The sequence below is a fragment of the Bos grunniens genome, chromosome 4, assembly GCF_055505025.1.
Source record: "Bos grunniens cultivar Pamir isolate PY7600 chromosome 4, Bosgru_T2T1.0, whole genome shotgun sequence".
Taxonomy (NCBI): Eukaryota; Metazoa; Chordata; class Mammalia; order Artiodactyla; family Bovidae; genus Bos; species Bos grunniens.
Window position 1 is genome coordinate 5,994,461 of NC_141168.1, and position 19,635 is coordinate 6,014,095.

The following is a 19,635-nucleotide window of genomic DNA, read 5'->3' on the forward strand; positions in this document are numbered from 1 at the left end:
CTCCAGGGGCTCCTTCAAACATACTGGTCACAACCCCTGCAGCTGTGTTTGGCCCTGGTCTCTGCTTTCAGCAGCCTTTGGCAGGAGGGCTGGTGATGGATTCGGGTTCATCTGAGTGTTTCTTTATAATTGGATTATGTTGAATGTCCTCATGTGCTAAATTCCTTAAGAACGTGGCTGATTTCATGCATTTGGTTACCGGCGAAATCTTTATAGAGGAATGTGAGTTGCTTAAAGGCTTCTATCTTCTTGAAAGTATTTAGATATAATTTATCTCTGCCTTTTGGAATAAAAAGACACTTACTGTAAACATCGACCATGAAGATCACTTTTATAAACTTTGTTCCCATGAATTTTATTCTAAAATTAGAAAGGGGATGAGGGCAATGAATTCGTCTTTGTAGAAGTACTCATTTTATCGTTTATTTACTCAGCAAATATTTATTAAGCAACTGTTGGGTGACAGACACTGGGCTCGGGAAGGTTGATGGGTTGACAAGTGTGTGAGTGGCTCTCATGAGGCAGAGATGGTATTCTCTTCATCTATTAGCAGCACCTTATGCTTGGGAGGGGTTTGATAAATAGCTCAGCACTCACTGAACAAAGGTTTTCCCTGGTAGCTCAGCTGGTAAAGCATCTGCCTGCAATGCAAGAGACCTGGGTTCGATCCCTGGGTTGGGAAGATGCCCTGGAGAAGGGATAGGCTACCCGCTCCAGTATTCTTGGGCTTCCCTGGTGGCTCAGCTGGTACAGAATCCGCCTGCAATACAAGAGACCTGGGTTCGATCCCTGGGTTGGGAAGATCCCCTGGAGAAGGGGACGGGTATCCACTCCACTATTCTGGCCTGGAGAATTCCATGGACCGAAGAGCCTGGTGGGCTGCAGTCCGTGGGGTCACAAAGAGTTGGACATGATTCAGTGACTTTCACTTTCACTGAACAAAAGGAAGGAGCTTTTATCTATCTGAGGTGATGGTGTTTTTTAGTCTCTCCATCATGTCCAACTTTTTGTGACCCCGTGGACTGTAACCCACCAGGCTCCTCTGTCCATGGGATTTCCCAGGCAGGAATACTAGAGCGGGTTGCCGGTTCCTTCTCCAGGGGATCTTCTTGACCCAGGGATCAAACTCGTGCCTCCTTCATTGCAGGTAAATTCTTTACCACTGAGCCACCTGGGAAGCCCAACTTGGGGAGGGGGGTTCAGTTCAATTCACTTGCTCAGTCGTGTCCGACTCTTTGCGACCCCATGAATTGCAGCACGCCAGGCCTCCCTGTCCATCACCAACTCCCGGAGTTCACTCAGACTCATGTCCATCGAGTCAATGATGCCATCCAGCCCTCTCATCCTCTGTCGTCCCCTTCTCCTCCTGCCCCCAATCCCTCCCAGCATCAGGGTCTTTTCCAGTGAGTCAACTCTTCGCATGAGGTGGCCAAAGACTGCAGTTTCAGCTTTAGCATCATTCCTTCCAAAGAAATCCCAGGGCTGATCTCCTTCAGAATGGACTGGTTGGATCTCCTTGCAGTCCAAGGGACTCTCAAGAGTCTTCTCCAACACCACAGTTCAAAAACATCAATTCTTCGGCGCTCAGCCTTCTTCACAGTCCAACTCTCACATCTATACATGACCACAGGAAAAACCATAGCCTTGATTAGACGGACCTTTGTTGGCAAAGTCATGTCTCTGCTTTTGAATATGCTATCTAGGTTGGTCATAACTTTCCTTCCAAGGAGTAAGCGTCCTTTAATTTCATGGCTGCAGTCACCATCTGCAGTGATTTTGGAGCCCCAAAAAATAAAGTCTGACACTGTTTCCGCTGTTTCCCCATCTATTTCCCATGAAGTGATGGGACCGGATGCCATGATCTTTGTTTCCTGAATGTTGAGTTTTAAGCCAACTTTTTCACTCTCCACTTTCACTTTCATCAAGAAGCTTTTGAGTTCCTCTTCACTTTCTGCCATAAGGGTGGTGTCATCTGCATATCTGAGGTTATTGATATTTCTCCCAGCAATCTTGATTCTAGCTTTTGTTTCTTCCAGTCCAGCGTTTCTCATGATGTACTCTGCATATAAGTTAAATATAGACAGGTAAATAGTTATAAGAGAATTTGATAAAACTGTGCATGGGAGAAAATTCCTAGTCCTGTCTTGGGGAGTGGAAAAGCCAATCCCGGAGGACGGAAGTGGAAACTTTTTTCAGCAGCAGAGAGCAACAATCAACTCTGCATCTTAGGATGATCCCCGTGGTTGGATGTGGAAATGAGACCGGATGTGGGTACAGCAGTTCAGATGAGATGCCGTGTGAAATGATCTGGGCCTGGTGGCAGCTGACGGTGGAAAGAAGGGGAGGGGACTGGTGTTAAAATGTAAAGAGCTATTTAAGAGGTAGGGTTGAAATGGCTTTGGTATGCAGCGACTGATTAGTTGAGGGGACAAAAGAGAAGAGTCAAGGATGACTGCAAAGATCTTGCCTTGGGAAACTGGATGGATGGTGGGTGCATTTTCTGGGATAGGGAACAGAGGAGGAGTCAGGCTGTGTGCAGGTGTGTACGTGTGTATAAGTGCACACACATGTGTGTTAGCTGGTGGTGGTACAACAAGGTGCCCAGGGGATCATTAAATGGAGGTGTCCAAAGTGCCATTGGATATGTGAATCTGGAGCTAGAAATTAAGATTTTTGTTTATTTGTTTTTATTTATTTGTTGGCTGTACCACACAGCTTGCAAGATCTCAGTTCCCCCACTGAGGATTGAACCTGGGCCCTAGCAGTGAAAACCCTAAGCATTAGGCAACCAGGGAACTCCCCTGGAAATTAAGATTTTTTTAATCATCAGAATGTAAATGGTAACCCTCACCATGATAGTAGATGAAATAATCCAGAGAGATGTATCGTAGGTGAGAAGAGAGCCAGAAAAACATGGGTATTTGAAGGACAAAGGAAAAGATTCTGAATTATCTAGAAAACAGGCAGAAAACCAGGCAAATGCAGCATCACGGAAGCACAAGGACTGTGTTTTGTGGAGTATCACGCATTTGGAGGGCATGGTCAGTGACGTTCCTGGCCGTGGGATGTAAGGACTGAGGTCATCTGTAACCTTGGCAGGAGTACTTCCAATGGCAAGGTCAGGAGCAGAAGCCATGTGATGTGGGTGAACGATTAAGAGCTGAAGACGTGGAGGCCTTAGTGTAGAAAACTCTTTCCAGGATCCTGGCTTTGAAGGGGAGGAGATGGGGCTGCAGCTGAAAGAATGAAGGTGATGGTTTGTTCCCATAAAGGGGAATAGATTTAAACACCAACAGGGAAAGAGTTCGTAGGAAGCGAGCAGTTAAAGATAGAAGGAGGGACTTCCCTGGTGGCCCAGTGGTTAAGACTTCCAATGCCGGAGGTATGTGTTCGATTCCTGGTCAGAGAACTAAAATGTCACACACCAAAGCATGGCCAAAAAAAAAAGAAGGGGAAAAGCAAGCATGCCATCTGTGCTTGTAAAGGAAATAGGTGAATTTTCTTAGGAGGTGGGAGCACGTGGTGGGGGTATTTGTCTTGAACTGAAGGAAGAATCGGGAATCCCTGGTGGCTCAGTGGTAAAGAACCCAGCTGCTAGTGCAGGAAGCACAGGTTTGATCCCTGGGCCTGGAAGATCCCCTGGAGGAGGGCATGGCAACCCACTCCAGTATTCTTGCCTGGAAAATCCCATAGACAGAGGAGCCTGGTTGGCCACAGTCCATGAGGTCACAAAGAGTCGAACACGACTTAGCGACTAAATCATCCAGCAAAGGAAGAAACGTCTTTTAGAGGGTTGAAAATTTTATGTGCAGGTGTTAAAGTGATCGGTACTTATCCAATTTTCTTTCTACAGTCACTCCATGCACCCCCTGTTTGCTTCTATGGAATTTCACTCTTGACTTGTGTCTTGAATCAGAGTCCCTAGAAGCAGAGCCCGAGATGGGGCTTCAGGTGCAAGCGTGTTTATTCATTACAGAGAGCTCTCAGAAGAAAAATCTAAGGAGCCGGGAAAGGAAGGAGCAAAGCAAGGGTGTGGCTTCAGATGAGGTTGAGCCTCAGCTGTTCAACAGGGGAGCTCTGCAGTATAAACTGCCCCAGGAGGTGCTCTGCCTCGGGGCGAGGAAGCTGGGCTTTTATATCTTTTTTTTTTAATTTATTTTTATTTATTTGGCTGCTCCAGGTCTTAGTTGTGGAACACAGGATCTTAAGTTGCAGCATATGGGGCCTAGTTCCCTGACCAGGGATTGAACCCAGGCCCTTTGCACTGAGAGTGCGGATTCTTAGCCACTGGACCACGAGGGAAGTCCCTAGGCTCTTATTATCTTTATATGAAATGGTTGCCATCAGCTCTGGGATGCCCTGGGTGAGGAAAATGCACCTGCCAGCTGGGATGGCACTTACAGGGCAGTCCTGTAAGGAGGTTGCAGGTTTGGGCCATTAACAGCAGCCCCCTGCCGCAGCCTGGAGTCCCAGCCCGCCAGTGACAATGGACCCCAGGGCGCCTGCCGCAGCCTGGAGTCTCTGATGCCTCCTCTCCCGCCTGCTCGATTCCCATGGCCAGCAAGGTTGGGTCCTGCGTCAGTCTTCCCACCGCTGCATAACAAACCTCCCCCACACTTAAGACAATAGCCATTGATTTAGCTCACCATTCTGTGGGCCAGCAATTTGGGCCGGGCATTCTTCTGGCCCCGACTGTGCTTACTCACCCATCTGTGGTCATTTAGCAGGTCACTTGGGGACTGGCTGGACCAGAGTGGCCTCGGCCAGAACAGCTTGTGTCTGTTCCATGCGGTCTCCTCCTGCAGTCGGGTAGACTGGGCATGCTGTCATGACCGTGATGGGGCTCCCCACGACAGGGAGGTCTATCCAAGGCTTCTTGAGGCTGAACTCAGAATTGGGGCTCTGTAGCTCCTCCCACCCTGGGGTAGAACCTATGTGCTCTCCCCTTGGGTCTGGGCCTGTGGATTCTTTTGGCCCACAGAACACATCAGAAGTGAGCATCGCATGGCAGGGGCTTGGACACAGGGTGTGGGCCAGTTCTGAAATCTACCTTCTTTCTTATCCCTTGATTCCAGCAACCGGGTCTGCAGGTGAACACGTGACATGCTTGAGTCTAGAGGCTCATGAATCTATATTTAAGGAGTCTAATTTAGATGCTGTACCTCGCTGAGAGTAACTTCCTGTTAAGCAGACTGCTGCAGTTTGTGTTCCTGGAGAAATAGAGACTCTACGGTAGAGATTCCTGTGCAGGATGTTAATCGGGCCGTCCTCTTAGGATCGACACCTGTGGGAGGAAGGAGGGCGGAGGGATGGGCAGAGAGAGAAGCTACGGTGCGGTGCCGTCTCAACACAGTCCTCCCCAGACCTCGGGGAGCACCTCCCAGTGACCCCACGCTGGACCGAAGGAGCCAGCCTTTACACCCTCATCACTGTTCATTAGATGGCAGCTGTCCTGGAAGAGGCTCGACCAGGCAAGGCAGCCCTCTCTAGCCAAGGGCTGTCCTTGCGGAGAGTTGAGGGTCACCCACTGGCAGGTCCCCAGCACCCTGGGGACAATCCTTCACTGTTGGAGGGGGCCAGAGTGGTAGAGCTGCTGCTGCTGCTGCCAAATCACTTCAGTCGTGTCCGACTCCGTGCGACCCCATAGACGGCAGCCCACCAGGCTCCCCCGTCCCTGGGATCCTCCAGGCAAGAACACTGGAGTGGGTTGCCATTTCCTTCTCCAATGCATGAGAGTGAAAAGTCAAAGTGAAGTCGCTCAGTCGTGTCCGACCCTTAGCGACCCCATAGACTACAGCCCACCAGGCTCCTCCATCCATGGGATTCTCCAGGCAAGAGTACTGGAGTGGGGTGCCATTGCCTTCTCCAATGCATGAAAGTGAAAAGTGAAAGTGAAGTCGCTCAGTCGTGTCCGACCCTTAGCGACCCCATGGACTACAGCCCACCAGGCTCCTCCATCCATGGGATTCTCCAGGCAAGAGTACTGGAGTGGGGTGCCACTGCCTTCTCCGGTGGTAGAGTTGACCCTTGAGTAACACAGGTTTGAACTGCTCGGATCCACTGGGTGCAGATTGTTGCTGATAGTAAATCCTGCAGTACTGCCTGACGCGAGGTTGGTCGAATCCTTGGATGCATGACAACAGAAACGGAGGAACCGTGTATAGTGAGAGCTGACAGTAAGTTACACTGGGTTTCCCACCACGTGAAGGCTCAGCACCCCTAACCCTCAACTGTGCATCACAGCCTCTAGTATGTGGACTTATTCTCTATTTTTCCAACTTATTTGTATATTTCTTACATAATTTTATTTATTAGTGGTTGTGCTGGGTGTTCATTGCTGGGCACAGGCCGCCTTCCTGCAGCGAGCAGGGGCTGCTCTTCATTGTGGCGCAGGCTTCTCGCTGCAATGGTCTCCCCTGTTGCAGAGCACAGGCTCACTAACTGTGGCCCACAGGCTCAGCTGTTGCATGGCGTGTGGAATCTTCCTGGACCAGGGATCGAGCCCACGTCCCCTGCCCTGGCAGGTGAATTCCTATCCATTGCACCACTGGGAAGTCCCTATTTTTCCAGTTTATGATACCAAAATTCTGACAGATGAAAATAAGTGCTGTCATCTCTCTCCTTCGGAGAAGGCAATGGCACCCCACTCCAGTACTCTTGCCTGGAAAATCCCAGGGACGGGGGAGCCTGGTGGACTGCCCTCTATGGGGTCACACAGAGTCGGACATGACTGAGACGACTTAGCAGCAGCAGCAGCAACGTATCTCTCCTTATGATATAGTTAGTATGTAACTAAACTGAAGAAAAGGGTTCAGGATGACTGGTTGGGACTGAGTGAAAGAGGTTTCCTTAGGCCCAGAGGAAAAGGGACTAAAGCCTCCAGCTAATAACCATCACCAATATCCCAGCAATAGGAGTGAGCCACCATGGAAGTGGATAGTCCAGCCCTGGCCAGGCCTTCAGATGAGACCACAGCCCCAGCCCGTACCTGCACCAGGACCACCCACTGAGCTGATCTTGAACTCCTGACCCACAGAAACCATCAGACATCACGTATCAGTCTGCTAGGGCTGCCGTAGCAAAATATCACCGACTGGGTGACTTAAACTACAGAAATTTATTTCTCCGGTTCTGGAGGATGGAAGTCCAAGTTCAGGGAAGGTTTGGTTTCTCCTGATGGCTCACCCCTTGGATACAGATGACAGCTGTCTTGCTGGGTCCTCACCTGGCCACTCCTGCATACACGCACATCCCTGGTGTCTCTTCCTTCTTACAGAAACCCCAGTCCTATTGGATCAGGGGCCCACCCTTACAACATCATTTGACCTTAATTCTTTAAAAGTCCTATCTCCAAATAAAAGCCCGTTGAGGGTTAGGGGTTCAACATATGAATTTGGGGAGCAGGGGGAAACAATTCAGTCCATAACAGATGTTAAAATATTATTGTTGTTTTAAGTCACTGAGTTTTGGGGTGATTTGTTATATATCGAAAGATAACTAATACTTATTTGATCATGTTTGTGGGAAGGAAACAACTCAGTAGATTCAGAAAAGATAATAAACTCAGGAACTTTGGGTTCTTTTTAAAAACTGGTCATCTCCCCACAAATTACTCACCAAGGTCCCTTGTTTTTCTAGTATGGCTATTTGGAAAGAAACTGCTAACCAGTTTTCAAGATTGCTATTTGGAATAATTAGCCCCTTTTTAAAAATAGACAGCCCTTTAAACATCTGAAACTATTTCAGATCACTTGGCATCAAGGAGTCAAGATTTTCTATAAACTACTTTGTTTTATATTTCTGTCTGCCATGTAAAATAGCAAGTTATAACCTAATAAGGTCTTGACGTAGACTGTCTGCCCAGGAATGGTAAACTAACGGTTTCATCATCTGTTACTCACAACAGATTAGATAATTTAAAAATAGTTTGAAAAAATTCACATTGGGTCAAGGAGTAGGAGCTGCAGAGAGACATGATTCACGATGGGGCCGGTCATCATGAGAGCTGGAGCTTGGAGAAGTGCTGCCTGTGTGTTGAAGAGGCAGGCAGAGAGCATCTCTCCTCCCAGCTGTCAGGAAAAGGTATCATAACTGGCGTTGCTCCTGGGTTCCTGCACCGTTGGAATCATGACTGGATGAGCGGAAAGAAGGCAGAGCCAGGATAAGAGAGACGTAGTTGGCTGAGAGCTTGGTGCATTTCCTGAGCTGTGGCCTGAGTCTGCGGGATGCTCATTTACTCTGCTCCCCCAGGGTAGCTGCAAGGAGAAGGGGACGACAGAGGACAAGATGGTTGGATGGCATCACCGACTCAGTGGACATGAGTTTGAGCAAACTGCAGGAGATACTGAAGGACAAAGAAGCCTAACATGCTGCAGTCCATGGGGTCGTAAAGAGTCAGACACGACTGAGCAACTGAACAGCTAGGGTAGCTGAGCTCCAAGGAGAAGATGGTGGATCTTTTACCTCAACTTTTTTTTTTTAATATTTATTTATTTATTTATCTGCCTCGGGTCTTAGTTGCAGCACATGGAAATTTCACTGCGTCATGCAGGGTCTTTCCTTGTGGTGCACGGACTCTCTAGTTGTGGCGAGTGGGCTCAGGAGTCATGGTGCTCAGGCTTAGTGGCTCTATGGCCTGTGGGATCCCAGTCCCCGATCAGGGATTGAACCCACGTCTCCTGCATTGCAAGGCGAATTCTTAACCGCTGGACCACCAGGGAAGTCCCTCAGCATTTTTTTTTTTTACAGCTTGATAAATGCCGTGGCTGTGTCACCTCCTCAGGGGCCCAAGAAGGAACTCATGCCTTCACCAGTTATATCCTAAGACCTTACCATGTGCCTGGCACTGAGCGCTCAAAGATGGCTGAGATAATTCCTGCTCTTGAGAATCTCCCAAAAAGAAGTAAGTCCTGCAGAATCAGGACCCTGAGCGAAAGCACCGAGGGGCACCTTCCACGTCTTCACTCTTGGGTCACAACCTAACAGATGGTAGATTGGCTTCAAAAGACTCACGGGTCCCACGACCATGCACGCGGCAGTGTTATGGTCCCAGAGACACAAGTGTGGGGTAAAAAATGTACATTTCCAGTGGTGGATTATTAGACTGTGTTGGCTGATGGAGCCAACCCTTCTCGTGGTTAAATCTGCCATCAAGACAGTGGCGACCTTAGGTTGCACCTTGAGGGAGCAACCCTGCCTTCAACCTGTCAGAGGCAATGGTTAAAATGTTGGGATGGTCCCTGGAGTTTATCACGGGGACCTACAAAAAGTACCTGTACACAGGGGCAGAGTCCATCACGGTCATCTTTTTCCCTCACGTGGGCTGGTACGAGGAACGTCACCTGAATAACAGACTAGACATATCTCTGCTGAAGAAAGGATCTCCCGTCACCGATTTCTCGAAGCCGGGGGCAGAAGCCAGCTTGCAGAGGGTGCCTGAGTGGGTGTGAGATGACAGAGGATGGACAGAGAATGTGGACCTCTTTGTCAGGAAGTTTAGCGTGAAGGGGAGTCATGAATAAGGACTGTGAAGGGAGGGGGCATCTAGAAGGGCATTTCTTTTAAAAGACGGGTGTGTCTTGAGCATGGATGTATGCTGGTGAAAGGAGTTACAAGTTGCTGAATCTTTAGGGCTTCTCTCCCCATGTTTCTGTTCTAGAGGAACATAGGGCTTACCTCACAGGATAGTAATGAATATCAACCGAGATAATCTGGGTAAAGTGACCCAAAGGCTCCTGCGCTCGCCTTGACTTGAACTGAACTGAACCACGGCAACCGGGTTCCAAAACCCACATTCTTACTGTCTTATCACTAAAAAGTCTCACAGTTTGCAGCCTTGCCCTCCACATACTGATTCAGCATCTTAGCCCGCATCCCTAACTCAGGGATTGGCACCCTCTGGCCCATGGGCCAAACCTGTTTTTGTCATGAACGTTTTATTAGTATGTGACCACAGTTATTCATTTACGCATATTCTCGAGCTGTTGTCATCAACAGCAGAGGTGAGTAATTGCAGTGGAGACTGGGTGGCCTGCAAAATATTTACTTCCTGGCCTTTTTTCAGGAAAAATAAAAGCCAGCTTCTGACTAATCTGTGCCAGAGGTTCCCTTTGCTGCCACATAGTTTATTGCTAAGACATCCCATGCAGAGTGGCAGAATGAGGCTGGTCTCCAGAAAGGCAAGAGACAGGCCATAGAGCTTTGCCCCCACCAGATGTGTGGGGTGTGTCCCTCTGGGGAGAGCGGGTAGGTTAATCACCAGTTCCACCCACAAGAGGCCTGGAAATTAGAGTGGTCGAAAAGATGGCAAACCAGCAAACAGTCCTGTAGAGCTAGGACTGAAGGGCTCAAATTTCCCTGCCCCTCAGATCACTATAACAGGATGCGATCTGCTTTTGGACTGAACTGGGGATATTTGGAATAATGTGACCTCAAGATGGAAGGGCCCTTATTCTTCCCCTTAACCTCCTTGAGTTAAGAAATGATCAAATTTGACACAAGCAACACAGGTGAGCATTGTAGACTTTTCTTTTTTATGATTTTATTTTTTGGCGGCACGTGGGATCTTAGTTCTCTGACCAGGCATCAAACCCGCATCCCCTGCCTTGGAAGCAGAGTCTCAACCACTGGACTGCCAGGGAAGTCCCGAGCATCATAAACTTCTCATTGGCCACCCTGGCAGTGGTTTTCAGAGGAGTGTGTTGGTCAGACTTGCATTTTAATAGAAGGACGACTCCAGTGATGATCTGGAGGTTGGATTTCACGGGAGAGAGACAAAGCAAGCTGACTCATCAAGAAAGTCCTACCAGAGTTCAGTGAGAGATGGCAAAGCACTGAATTAAGACCACAGGAGTGAAGATTTGGAGGAAGGGATTAATTATAAAAGAATCTAAGAGATACATGGCATGTGGAAGGAGGGGTCTAGGGTGACTCTCCAGGTTTTGGCATGAAAGGATGGATGGCTATGTCATCAAATTAGGAAGGGGAGATAGATGTGGGGATGAAGGACAAGTTCCATCTGGGTCACTCTCTCTTTGATTATTTTGGAACATCAAACATAGGTGTCAGGGGCCTGGATATAGAGTCTGGGGTGGAGAAGGAGAGGTTAGAAAAATGATCGTCTTTGTTCACTTTATTCACCATTAATTAAGTCAAAGGACTCAAGATGTGAACACCTTTACCTGTGTAACTGCTGGTGCCAGGAAGAAAACACAGCTTCATCCCATAAGGGGCACTTCACCAACACAGTTGTACAAAAATGCATTTTAAGGGCTGAGCATTCAATGGTGGAAAAATTACTGTACCTAATCATGCATTCTCAACGGGCTTGTCTTGATTTGCATTTAGATGGGAATTCCTTTAGCTCAGAACCAAGACGATCCCTAACTCACAGTATTTAGAAAAGCATTAACTTTAGCTGGTAAAAGTACTATTGGTACAACAGTAACACAAACCATAATACCAGTATTAATAGTGTGCCTTTAATGATTCAGTAAAAATTGGCTGCTGGAATGGTGGAAAGGTTTAGCACAAGCCTTCCTTGGCATCTCTCTGAGAATGGAGTGCCTGCCCAGTTAATGAATGACACCCAAATTCTGCAGCAGGCCTGGAGTAAACCTGTTTCAAGGGGGTGTGTGTTGTAACATTTTTCCTACTTTTTTTTTTTGGTTGCTCCACTTGCATGGTGTGTGGGATCTTAGCTTCCCGACTAGGGATCGAACCCAAACCCCCTGCAGTGGAAGCACAGAGTTTTTAACCACCGGACTGTCAGGGAAGTCCCTCCACTGTTTTCCATGAGGCTTAGCATGGAACTCTAAACCAGTGTTGTTTTGAGTCTGGAGTAAGAATAATATCTGCTCATCTTGAGCATGATGAAATCAGAGGATATTTTATTCGGAAAAAGGGAAATTGAAGCAAGTAGTTCAATAAAAAGCCCTCCGAGGAACCACAGAGGGTAAGGTTCAAATATGATTTCTACATCTGGTCCAATGCTTTCCTCTCCACACGGTGTCTCAAAAGCAAGTTAAAAGTCCATTGTTTGTGATGTTTTCATTCGCAAATTGGTAAGACTATTCAGTGATCTTGGTTTGGCCTGATTAAGCCATTCCATGTACTGTCTTTGCTTTTAATTTTAAAAATTAGATGCATCTGGAGAATTATTCTCTCTTAAAACACCATTCCTCTAAGAAGTGTTCTGGAAATTGTTGTATAACAAGATAAATGTACTTGACACTACAAACTGTGAACTTAGAAATGGTTAAGGTAAATTTTATGTGTATTTTACCACAATTTAGGATAATTTTGAATAAAATCATTCCTCTAATGATATAAAGAGAAGCATAAAGAAGAGAACAAAAACTTCCCGTAGTCCCACCACTTCGAGGCAGTTAAATGGTGGCGTAGCAGTCTTTGCTTGGCATGTGTTATTTCTTTATTCCTAGATATAAAAATAGACTGTGTAGCAACTTAGCTTTTCACTTAATATTGCATTAATGTTAATTAATATTATGGTCAGGCCCCTGTCTTCGGTTGACATAGTTTGGTTGTTAGGATAATGACATTTTGAAAAGTCTCCTGCTTGTAAAACTTGGTGGTTACACAACATTTGTTGTTGTTGTCCAGTTGCTAAGTCACGTCTGACTCTTTGCAGCCCCATGGACTGCAGCACGCCAGGCTTCCCTGTCCTTCACTATCTCCCAGAGTTTGCTCAAATTCATGTCCATTGAGTCAGTGATGCCATCCGACCATCTCACCCTCTGTCGTCCCCTTCTTCTCCTGCCTTCAGTCTTTCCCAGCATCAGGGTCTTTTCCAGTGGGTTGGCTCTTTCCATCAGGCGGCCAAAGTATTGAAGCTTCAGCTTCAGCATCAGTCCTTCCAATCAATATTCAGGGTTGATTTCCTTTGGGATGGACTGGTTTGATTTCCTTCGTGTCCAAGGGACTCTCAAAGAGTCTTCTCCAGAACCACAGTTTGAAAGCATCGATTCTTCAGTGCTCAGCCTTCTTTATGGTGCAACTCTCATCCATCCATACATGACTACTGGCACACAACATTAGCACACTTTATACTATTTGAATTACAGTGAAGCACACTGCTGGGTCTGGTACAGTAAACAGCAAATGTTGCAGACAGCCTGGAGCATGTGTATAACACATCAAAGCCTCAGACAGAGACTACATTGATATTTGTATACAAAATAGTGCAATTTCAATAAGTGGCTAGTGATCAGATTTTTTTAAGACACTGAATGCGTGCGTGCTCAGTCACTCAGTCTTGTCTGACTCTTTGGTGAGCCCATGGACTATAGCCCACCAGGCTCCTCTGTCCCTGGGATTTCCCAGGCGAGAATACTGGAGTGGGTTGCCATTTCCTTCTCCAGGGAATCTTCCTGACCCAGGGATCAAACCCAGGTCTCTTGCATCTCCTGTGTTGGCAGGCAGATTCTTCACCACTGTGCCACCTGGGAAGCCCCAAAAACGAAGTATGTATATAGAATACTTGAGTGTCTGGAGGTCAGAAGAGTTTCGAGCTGTTTGCCTGCCTGAGACTCAGCAGCTAGTTTGAGGGTCAGGTGGTCAGGGGGATGAAAGGAACACGTTTCTGCCTTAAGATCTGCTCTCATTCCGTGTTCCTGAGCCTGGCCTTCCACGTTTGCTATGTCTGGCAATGAAGACTGGTTTTGGGGATCCCCAAATACCAGTTCATGTGTTTGTTACACACACTTGATGGCCCTAGAATTGGGTCATAATATCAATATGGTTTTTTCCAGGATGTAAGAATGAATTGCAGAGACAATTTCTCACTGGTTATGTTTAACGTGGTAGAACATAGCTGGTGGAAAATATCTACTGAATTCATTCAGGGTTTTTCCTAGGAGGCCCCTCCATGAGGCTGTGTGCAGCACACCGAGCTGAAATAATCAAGGAAATGATCGTCAAACTAGAGACCTGGTCTTAGTGGTTCAAGACCTTGTGCTGGGGGAAGGATGGGGGAGGGAGGGTTAGAGAGTTTGAGATGGACAGGTGCACACTGCTATATTTAAAATGGATAACCAGCAGGGACCTGCTGTGTAGCACAGGGAGCTCTGCTCAATGTTAAGCGGCGGCCTGAATGGAAAGGGAGTTTAGGGGGGATGGACACATGCGTTTCTGTAGCTGAGCCCCGTGCTGTGCCCCTGGAACTATCACAGCGTTGTCAGTCGGCTATACCCCAATCCCTAAGAAAAAGTACTTTACAAAGACCCTCTACTCTTACGCAGTCAGGACACGGTTCCACAGATGGGACTGTGTTTTCACTCTGCCTGTCCACTTGTTCATCTCACAAATGGGCGATTAAAGAAAACGTCTGTTTCCCACTTGGCCTAAAGCATCACGTGCGTTCAGTTGCGTGCCTTAGATCTGCAGACACAGGCAGTGACCGTGCAGGGACCCTGTGTTAAGGTATCTAAGTGATGTGCGAGGAAAGCCTTAATGTCAGCGCAAATCCTCTGCCCTGCCTTTTTATAAGGTGCTGAAAGCAAGCATAAGGGCTTTTAGAGGCCGTAGCCGCAGGACTTAGCGTGTAGTCAGCATTTAGCTTGTTGGCCTGACTTAAATGGAAGGGTGTACACACCACAGCCTCCCCTGAACAAAGCCAAGCCAGTTTAAATTTATTTTTCTGAGAAACAGAGGGAGGAGGCAGCAAGAGCAGTAGAGCAGGGACTATCCTGCCTGGACAAAACAAACACAAATCATGAAAGAAGGTCTATTCGGAACAAAATTAAAGGGAAAGAGCCTGCTTTAAATAAACCACCAAGACCAGCGTGAGAAAATCAACTTGTGCTGATATTTATAAATACGTTTGGTTGAGCTCGTAGAATCAGGTCAGATTTTATTTCCGTTCAGACAGCACTGGAGGGACTTCCCTGGTGGTCCAGTGTCTGAAGAATCCCCCTTCTGATGCAGCAGACACAGGTTCCATCTGCCACAACGCCTGAGCCTGCGCACCACAACGAGAGTCCTTGTATCACAACGAAAGGTCCTGAGTGATGCAACAGAGATCTCTTGTGCCATAACTAAGATCCAAGGCAGCCAAATAAATAAATATTAAAAAAAAAAAAAAAAGCAGCCCTGTAACAGGTTGGCTTGGACCCAGGTTGCTTGCTGGGTCACCAAGTCCCTTCACTACTTGAGCCAAAAGTCAAGCAGAGCCTTCATGCAGTTCATTGTGGGACCAGGAATTCTTTAACCATCCATCCTATCTTGTTCTCTTCCCCTCCAGTCTTATTGAATTAAATTCTGATTGACTTGGATCAGCAGCGCCCATTAGGAGATTCTGTGTCTTATTTCCAGCTTGGTCCTTTAATATAGAAGGGCAGCGGTCGAAATAATATAAACCAGCTCCTTATTTGTCTACATCAGAAAAGACAGTGATGGAATGATCATAGCAATGTTCTAGATGTTTAGTGATGCTAGCTGTAGGTTACTTAAGAAGCATCTTTCTCAGGGAATTCCCTGGCGGTCCAGTGGACTCCACACTCTCACTGCCCAGGTTTGAGCCTTGGTTGGGAAACTAAAATCCCACAAGCTGTGTGGTATGGCCAAAAATATTTTTAAATAAAAATAAATTAAAAAAAAAAAAAACATCACATGTTCCTCATTGACACTCTCCAAGACATTGGCATCCCTTTACTCAGATCCTTATAAATGGGTCTGGTCCTTCAAAGATTTCTGCTCAGCTAAATATATTGTTGGCCTAAGGATACTTGCATAAGAAATAAACTTTTTCTCATTGACATGTGTTAATAGCATATTTTGTGTTGTCCTCTGTTTTAATCTTTTTAGTTTTTTTGTTAAATATCGATATATTTGGCTATACCAGGCCTTGGTTGGGGCATGCGTGCTCTTTTATCTACAGCATGTGGGGTCTTCAGCTGCAGCATGTGGGATCTAGTTCCCTGACCAGGGGTTGAACCCAGAGCCCCCTGCATTGGGACCACAGAGTCTTAGCCACCAGACCACCAGAGAAGTCCCTGTCCTCTGTTTAAAACTACTAGTTACTTCCAGTTTTTCTTGATTCATCAGACAACACATCATTTATGTTTCTCTGTGGTCATGCTAAACAATGATGTACTTATCATTTTTTAAACTTAACCACAAAAATGAAGCACAATATATACTACCAAGATTATAGGTTTAGCCTGAGTTTTCAGTCATTATAGTTTATTCACTGAAAAAAAAAAAAAAAAGTCCCAGGGTTTAAAAAGCATGTAACCATTGGCAGGTTGCCGTTAACCAGATTTATAAAGTTGGGTTTGTCTGTTGGACCATGTCACAGAGAACTGGCGGGCTGTATTTTCATCAGATGTGGGTAATATGTTGAGATGGTCTGACGTGAAGTGTAGGTTGTATGGGGATGTGGTAGTCATTTCTCTAGTTCTTGTTAAATGCTGGTGTCAGTGCCTTATATGTAGTTAACATGCATATTCCTTGCAGCCCTCTGAGGTAGGTACAGTTATGAGCCCCATTTTACAGATGGGGACACTGAGGCACTGATGGCTACATGGTTGTGGGACCCACGCAGTGACACAGGAAAGCGTGTTAGTCGCTCAGTTGTGTCCAACTCTTTGTGACCCCATAAACAGAAGCCCACCCGGCTCCTCTGTCCATGGGATTCTCCAGGCAAGAATACTGGAGTGTGTTGCCATGCCCTTCTCTAGGGGATCTCCCTGACCCAGGGATCGAACCCAGGTCTCCTGCGCTGCAGGCCGATTCTCTGCCGTCTGAGCCCCCAGGGACACACGGCCCTTGCTCAGAAGGCCCACTCCCGGTGCAGTGCTCTGCTGAGTCACCTTGAAATGCTCGATTCTGGTTTTGCCCTGGGCCAGGCAAACAGTGCAGCCAGTGCTGGAGTTTAAACCATGTTCACGTGTGAGAGCCAGTCTTAGGCTCCTGTGTCCGCTCTGGAACTTACCCTCCTGGCTCAGGCTAGCCTGCCTCTCGGGGGACGTTGTGTCCAGCAGAGGTGTCTGGGTGTCTTCTCCACTCTGCACCCCAGCAGTTCTCCGTGGAGCACATGAGGGCACAGCCATGGGGAGTGAGGGCTTCCAGATGGCGAACACCTCCCGGGAGGAATCAGCAGGTTGTCTTATCCTCACGGGGCTGATTCCTTCCCGTGGCAAGTCAAGGGTGCCCCGAGATGGGGCCTCCGGCTTTGAGCCCTTGACGAGCATAAAACTACGGCTGTTCTTTTCCAAAGATAGCCCCAGGACACAGCACATAAGGAGAAAAATAAACCATCATGGCCTGTTCACCTATTTCCTGAGTAATGCCTACAATTTGGGTGGCTCTCCTGAGGTGAAATGTGGGAACAATTTCCTTTTCAAGAGTGGATCAACAGCAGCAACACAGCCTGAGCGTTTCTGAGCTCCCCCGCCCACCACCACCACCACCACTGATTTTTCTAGTTCTCTGTCTCCGCCACGGTCACAGCCATCAGACCAAGGGCAGGGAGAGTTTGGGAGAGAAACAGTGAGGTACAGTGGGCAGCCCCTTCACGCTGCAGATGCCAGGAGTGAGTTCCTCTCGGTTCACCTGTGGATCGTCTTTCTGCTTGAAAACCTAAGCTGCTGCGTGTGCCCTTGTGTTCTCGGTGGCGGTCATGGTGGAGCCGTCCTTTCCTCTGCCCTTTCCCAAGCCCGTGTCACCGTGTCTGCAAAGAGCCTTTCCCAGCACCCAGAAGGCACGAGGTTTGACGGATCAAGTTTAAGGAAGGAAGAACAGGGCAAAAAGGTTCTGAGCTGCTAGGGAAAATGAAGCTTTTTTTTTTTTTTAATCGTGTAAATTATTGTTTAAAGCAATAAATAAAAAAAACTTTGAACAGTATTTAGGACCACTGAAGGAGAGCAGTGCTAATCAAAACTTAATTTTCAACTGGCATGCCTTTTTTTATATATATAATTTTTATTGGAGTATAGTTGCCTTACAATGTTGTGTTAGTTTTCGCTGAACAGTGTAGTGAAGCAGTTATAGGTATACATATATCCCCTCTTTTTTAGGTTTCCTTCCCATTCAGGTCACCACAGAGCACTGAGCCGAGTTCCCTGTGCCATACAGTGGGTTCTCATTAGTCGTCTGTTTTATATACAGTATCAATATGTCAACTCCAATCTTCCAGTTCATTCCATCACCCCCCTTTCCCCTCATGGTGTCCATACTTTGTTCTCTATGTCTGTCTCTATTTCTGCTTTGCAGAAATCTGTACCACTTTTCTAGAGTTATAAACTGAACAGTATACTAAGACTAAGCCACTAAGCCACCCAGGCACCAAAGAGGTACTGGCAAAGGCCTTGATAAATAAGCTTGTAACTGCCTGAAGCTTTTGAATGAAATTTACAGCCATGCTGCTCGTCTTTTGTGATCCGCTCCACTTTCCTTTATTGGCTTTCTTTCACGTCCATAAAGCCTTCATGGTGGTATTTAAAGGCTTCTTCTGATGAATCCTCCTAGTTTTAATTGTCACCCTTCTTGAAAAACGTACCTTCAGCTGAAATGGGGCTTGGGGACTCTGGCGGAAAGACTCAGGGACCCCTGAAGGCAAGGGTGTGAATTTGTTTGAAAGTTGCCATACAGACTTCTCAGGTTGTCACCCTCACAAGAAGATAAGTCTGCTTTCTGAATGCCTGCCTGGGAGTACAGGCTCTGAAAACAGAAATTAAGTAAAAGGCTATACACAGACTGGGGAGCTCCCACCAAGCCCCGACCTAGCTCTTGAGAGCATCCCTATTAGATATGAATCCAAGGAAAACCAGACTCGGAGGAAAGTCTCAGCTGTGAAAGACAAAGACAAAAAGCAAACAGAATGAAAGGAACTTGGACAAAGCAATTAAAGGGAGGAAAAGGTACTACAGCCATGAAACAAGATCAGAATGCTATAAAAAAAAGGGGAGTGTTGTATTCCATGATCAAGAGTCCTAGGAAAATAAAAATATGCAAATAGATATGCATGGATATTTATATGGGCTTCCTTGGTGGCTCAGATGGAAAACAATCTGCCTACAGTGCAGGAGACCCAGGTTTGATACCTGCACTGGAGGATAAAGTTGAGCACATCTCCCAGAAAGCAGACAAAAGGCAGACATTAAAAATCATTTTATAAAAAAGAAAATGAGAGCATCTGTCCAGGAGGTTCAACCTCTAAACACTAGCTCAGAGAGGAAGAACCAGGGAGATAGGAGGAGAATCAGAGGAGAAAAAGGTCCTCGCCCATGAGGAAAGAGCCCTACTTTCCAGACTAATGCCCAATCAAAAAGAAACAAAACAGAAAGAAAGGGGAAAAGAGGGAAAAGAAAGAAGACCTCCACCAAGACACAGCATCATGCAATTTCAGAAACGACAGGGACAAAGACAGGATAAATCTTCCAGAGAGCGGGTGCAAACGAAGTTTCAGTTCAGTTCAGTTTGGTCGCTCAGTCGTGTCCAACTCTTTGCGACCCCATGGACTGCAGCACACCAAGCTTCCCTGTCCATCACCAACTCCTGGAGCTTACTCAAACTCATGTCCATCCAGTCCGTGATGCCATCCAGCCATCTCATCCTCTGTCATCCCCTTCTCCTCCCGCCTTCAATCTTCCCCAGCATCAGGGTCTTTCCCAATGA

General features: G+C 46.9%; 1 protein-coding gene across 31 annotated transcripts in view; it reads left to right on the plus strand.

The window, feature by feature from the left end:
• PRKAG2 (protein kinase AMP-activated non-catalytic subunit gamma 2) overlaps window positions 1-19,635 on the plus strand; it is a 299,776-nt gene that overhangs the window by 195,365 nt on the left and 84,776 nt on the right. Inside the window, exon 5 of one of the 31 annotated variants that reach the window (XM_086394831.1) lies at window positions 8,749-9,089. The exons of the other annotated variants lie outside the window; for them this stretch is intronic. Coding sequence (XP_086250957.1) covers window positions 8,749-8,982 — 234 coding nt within the window. The 3' untranslated portion in view covers window positions 8,983-9,089. Of the gene's footprint in view, window positions 1-8,748; window positions 9,090-19,635 lie in introns of those variants that run through there. 31 annotated transcript variants of the gene reach the window in all.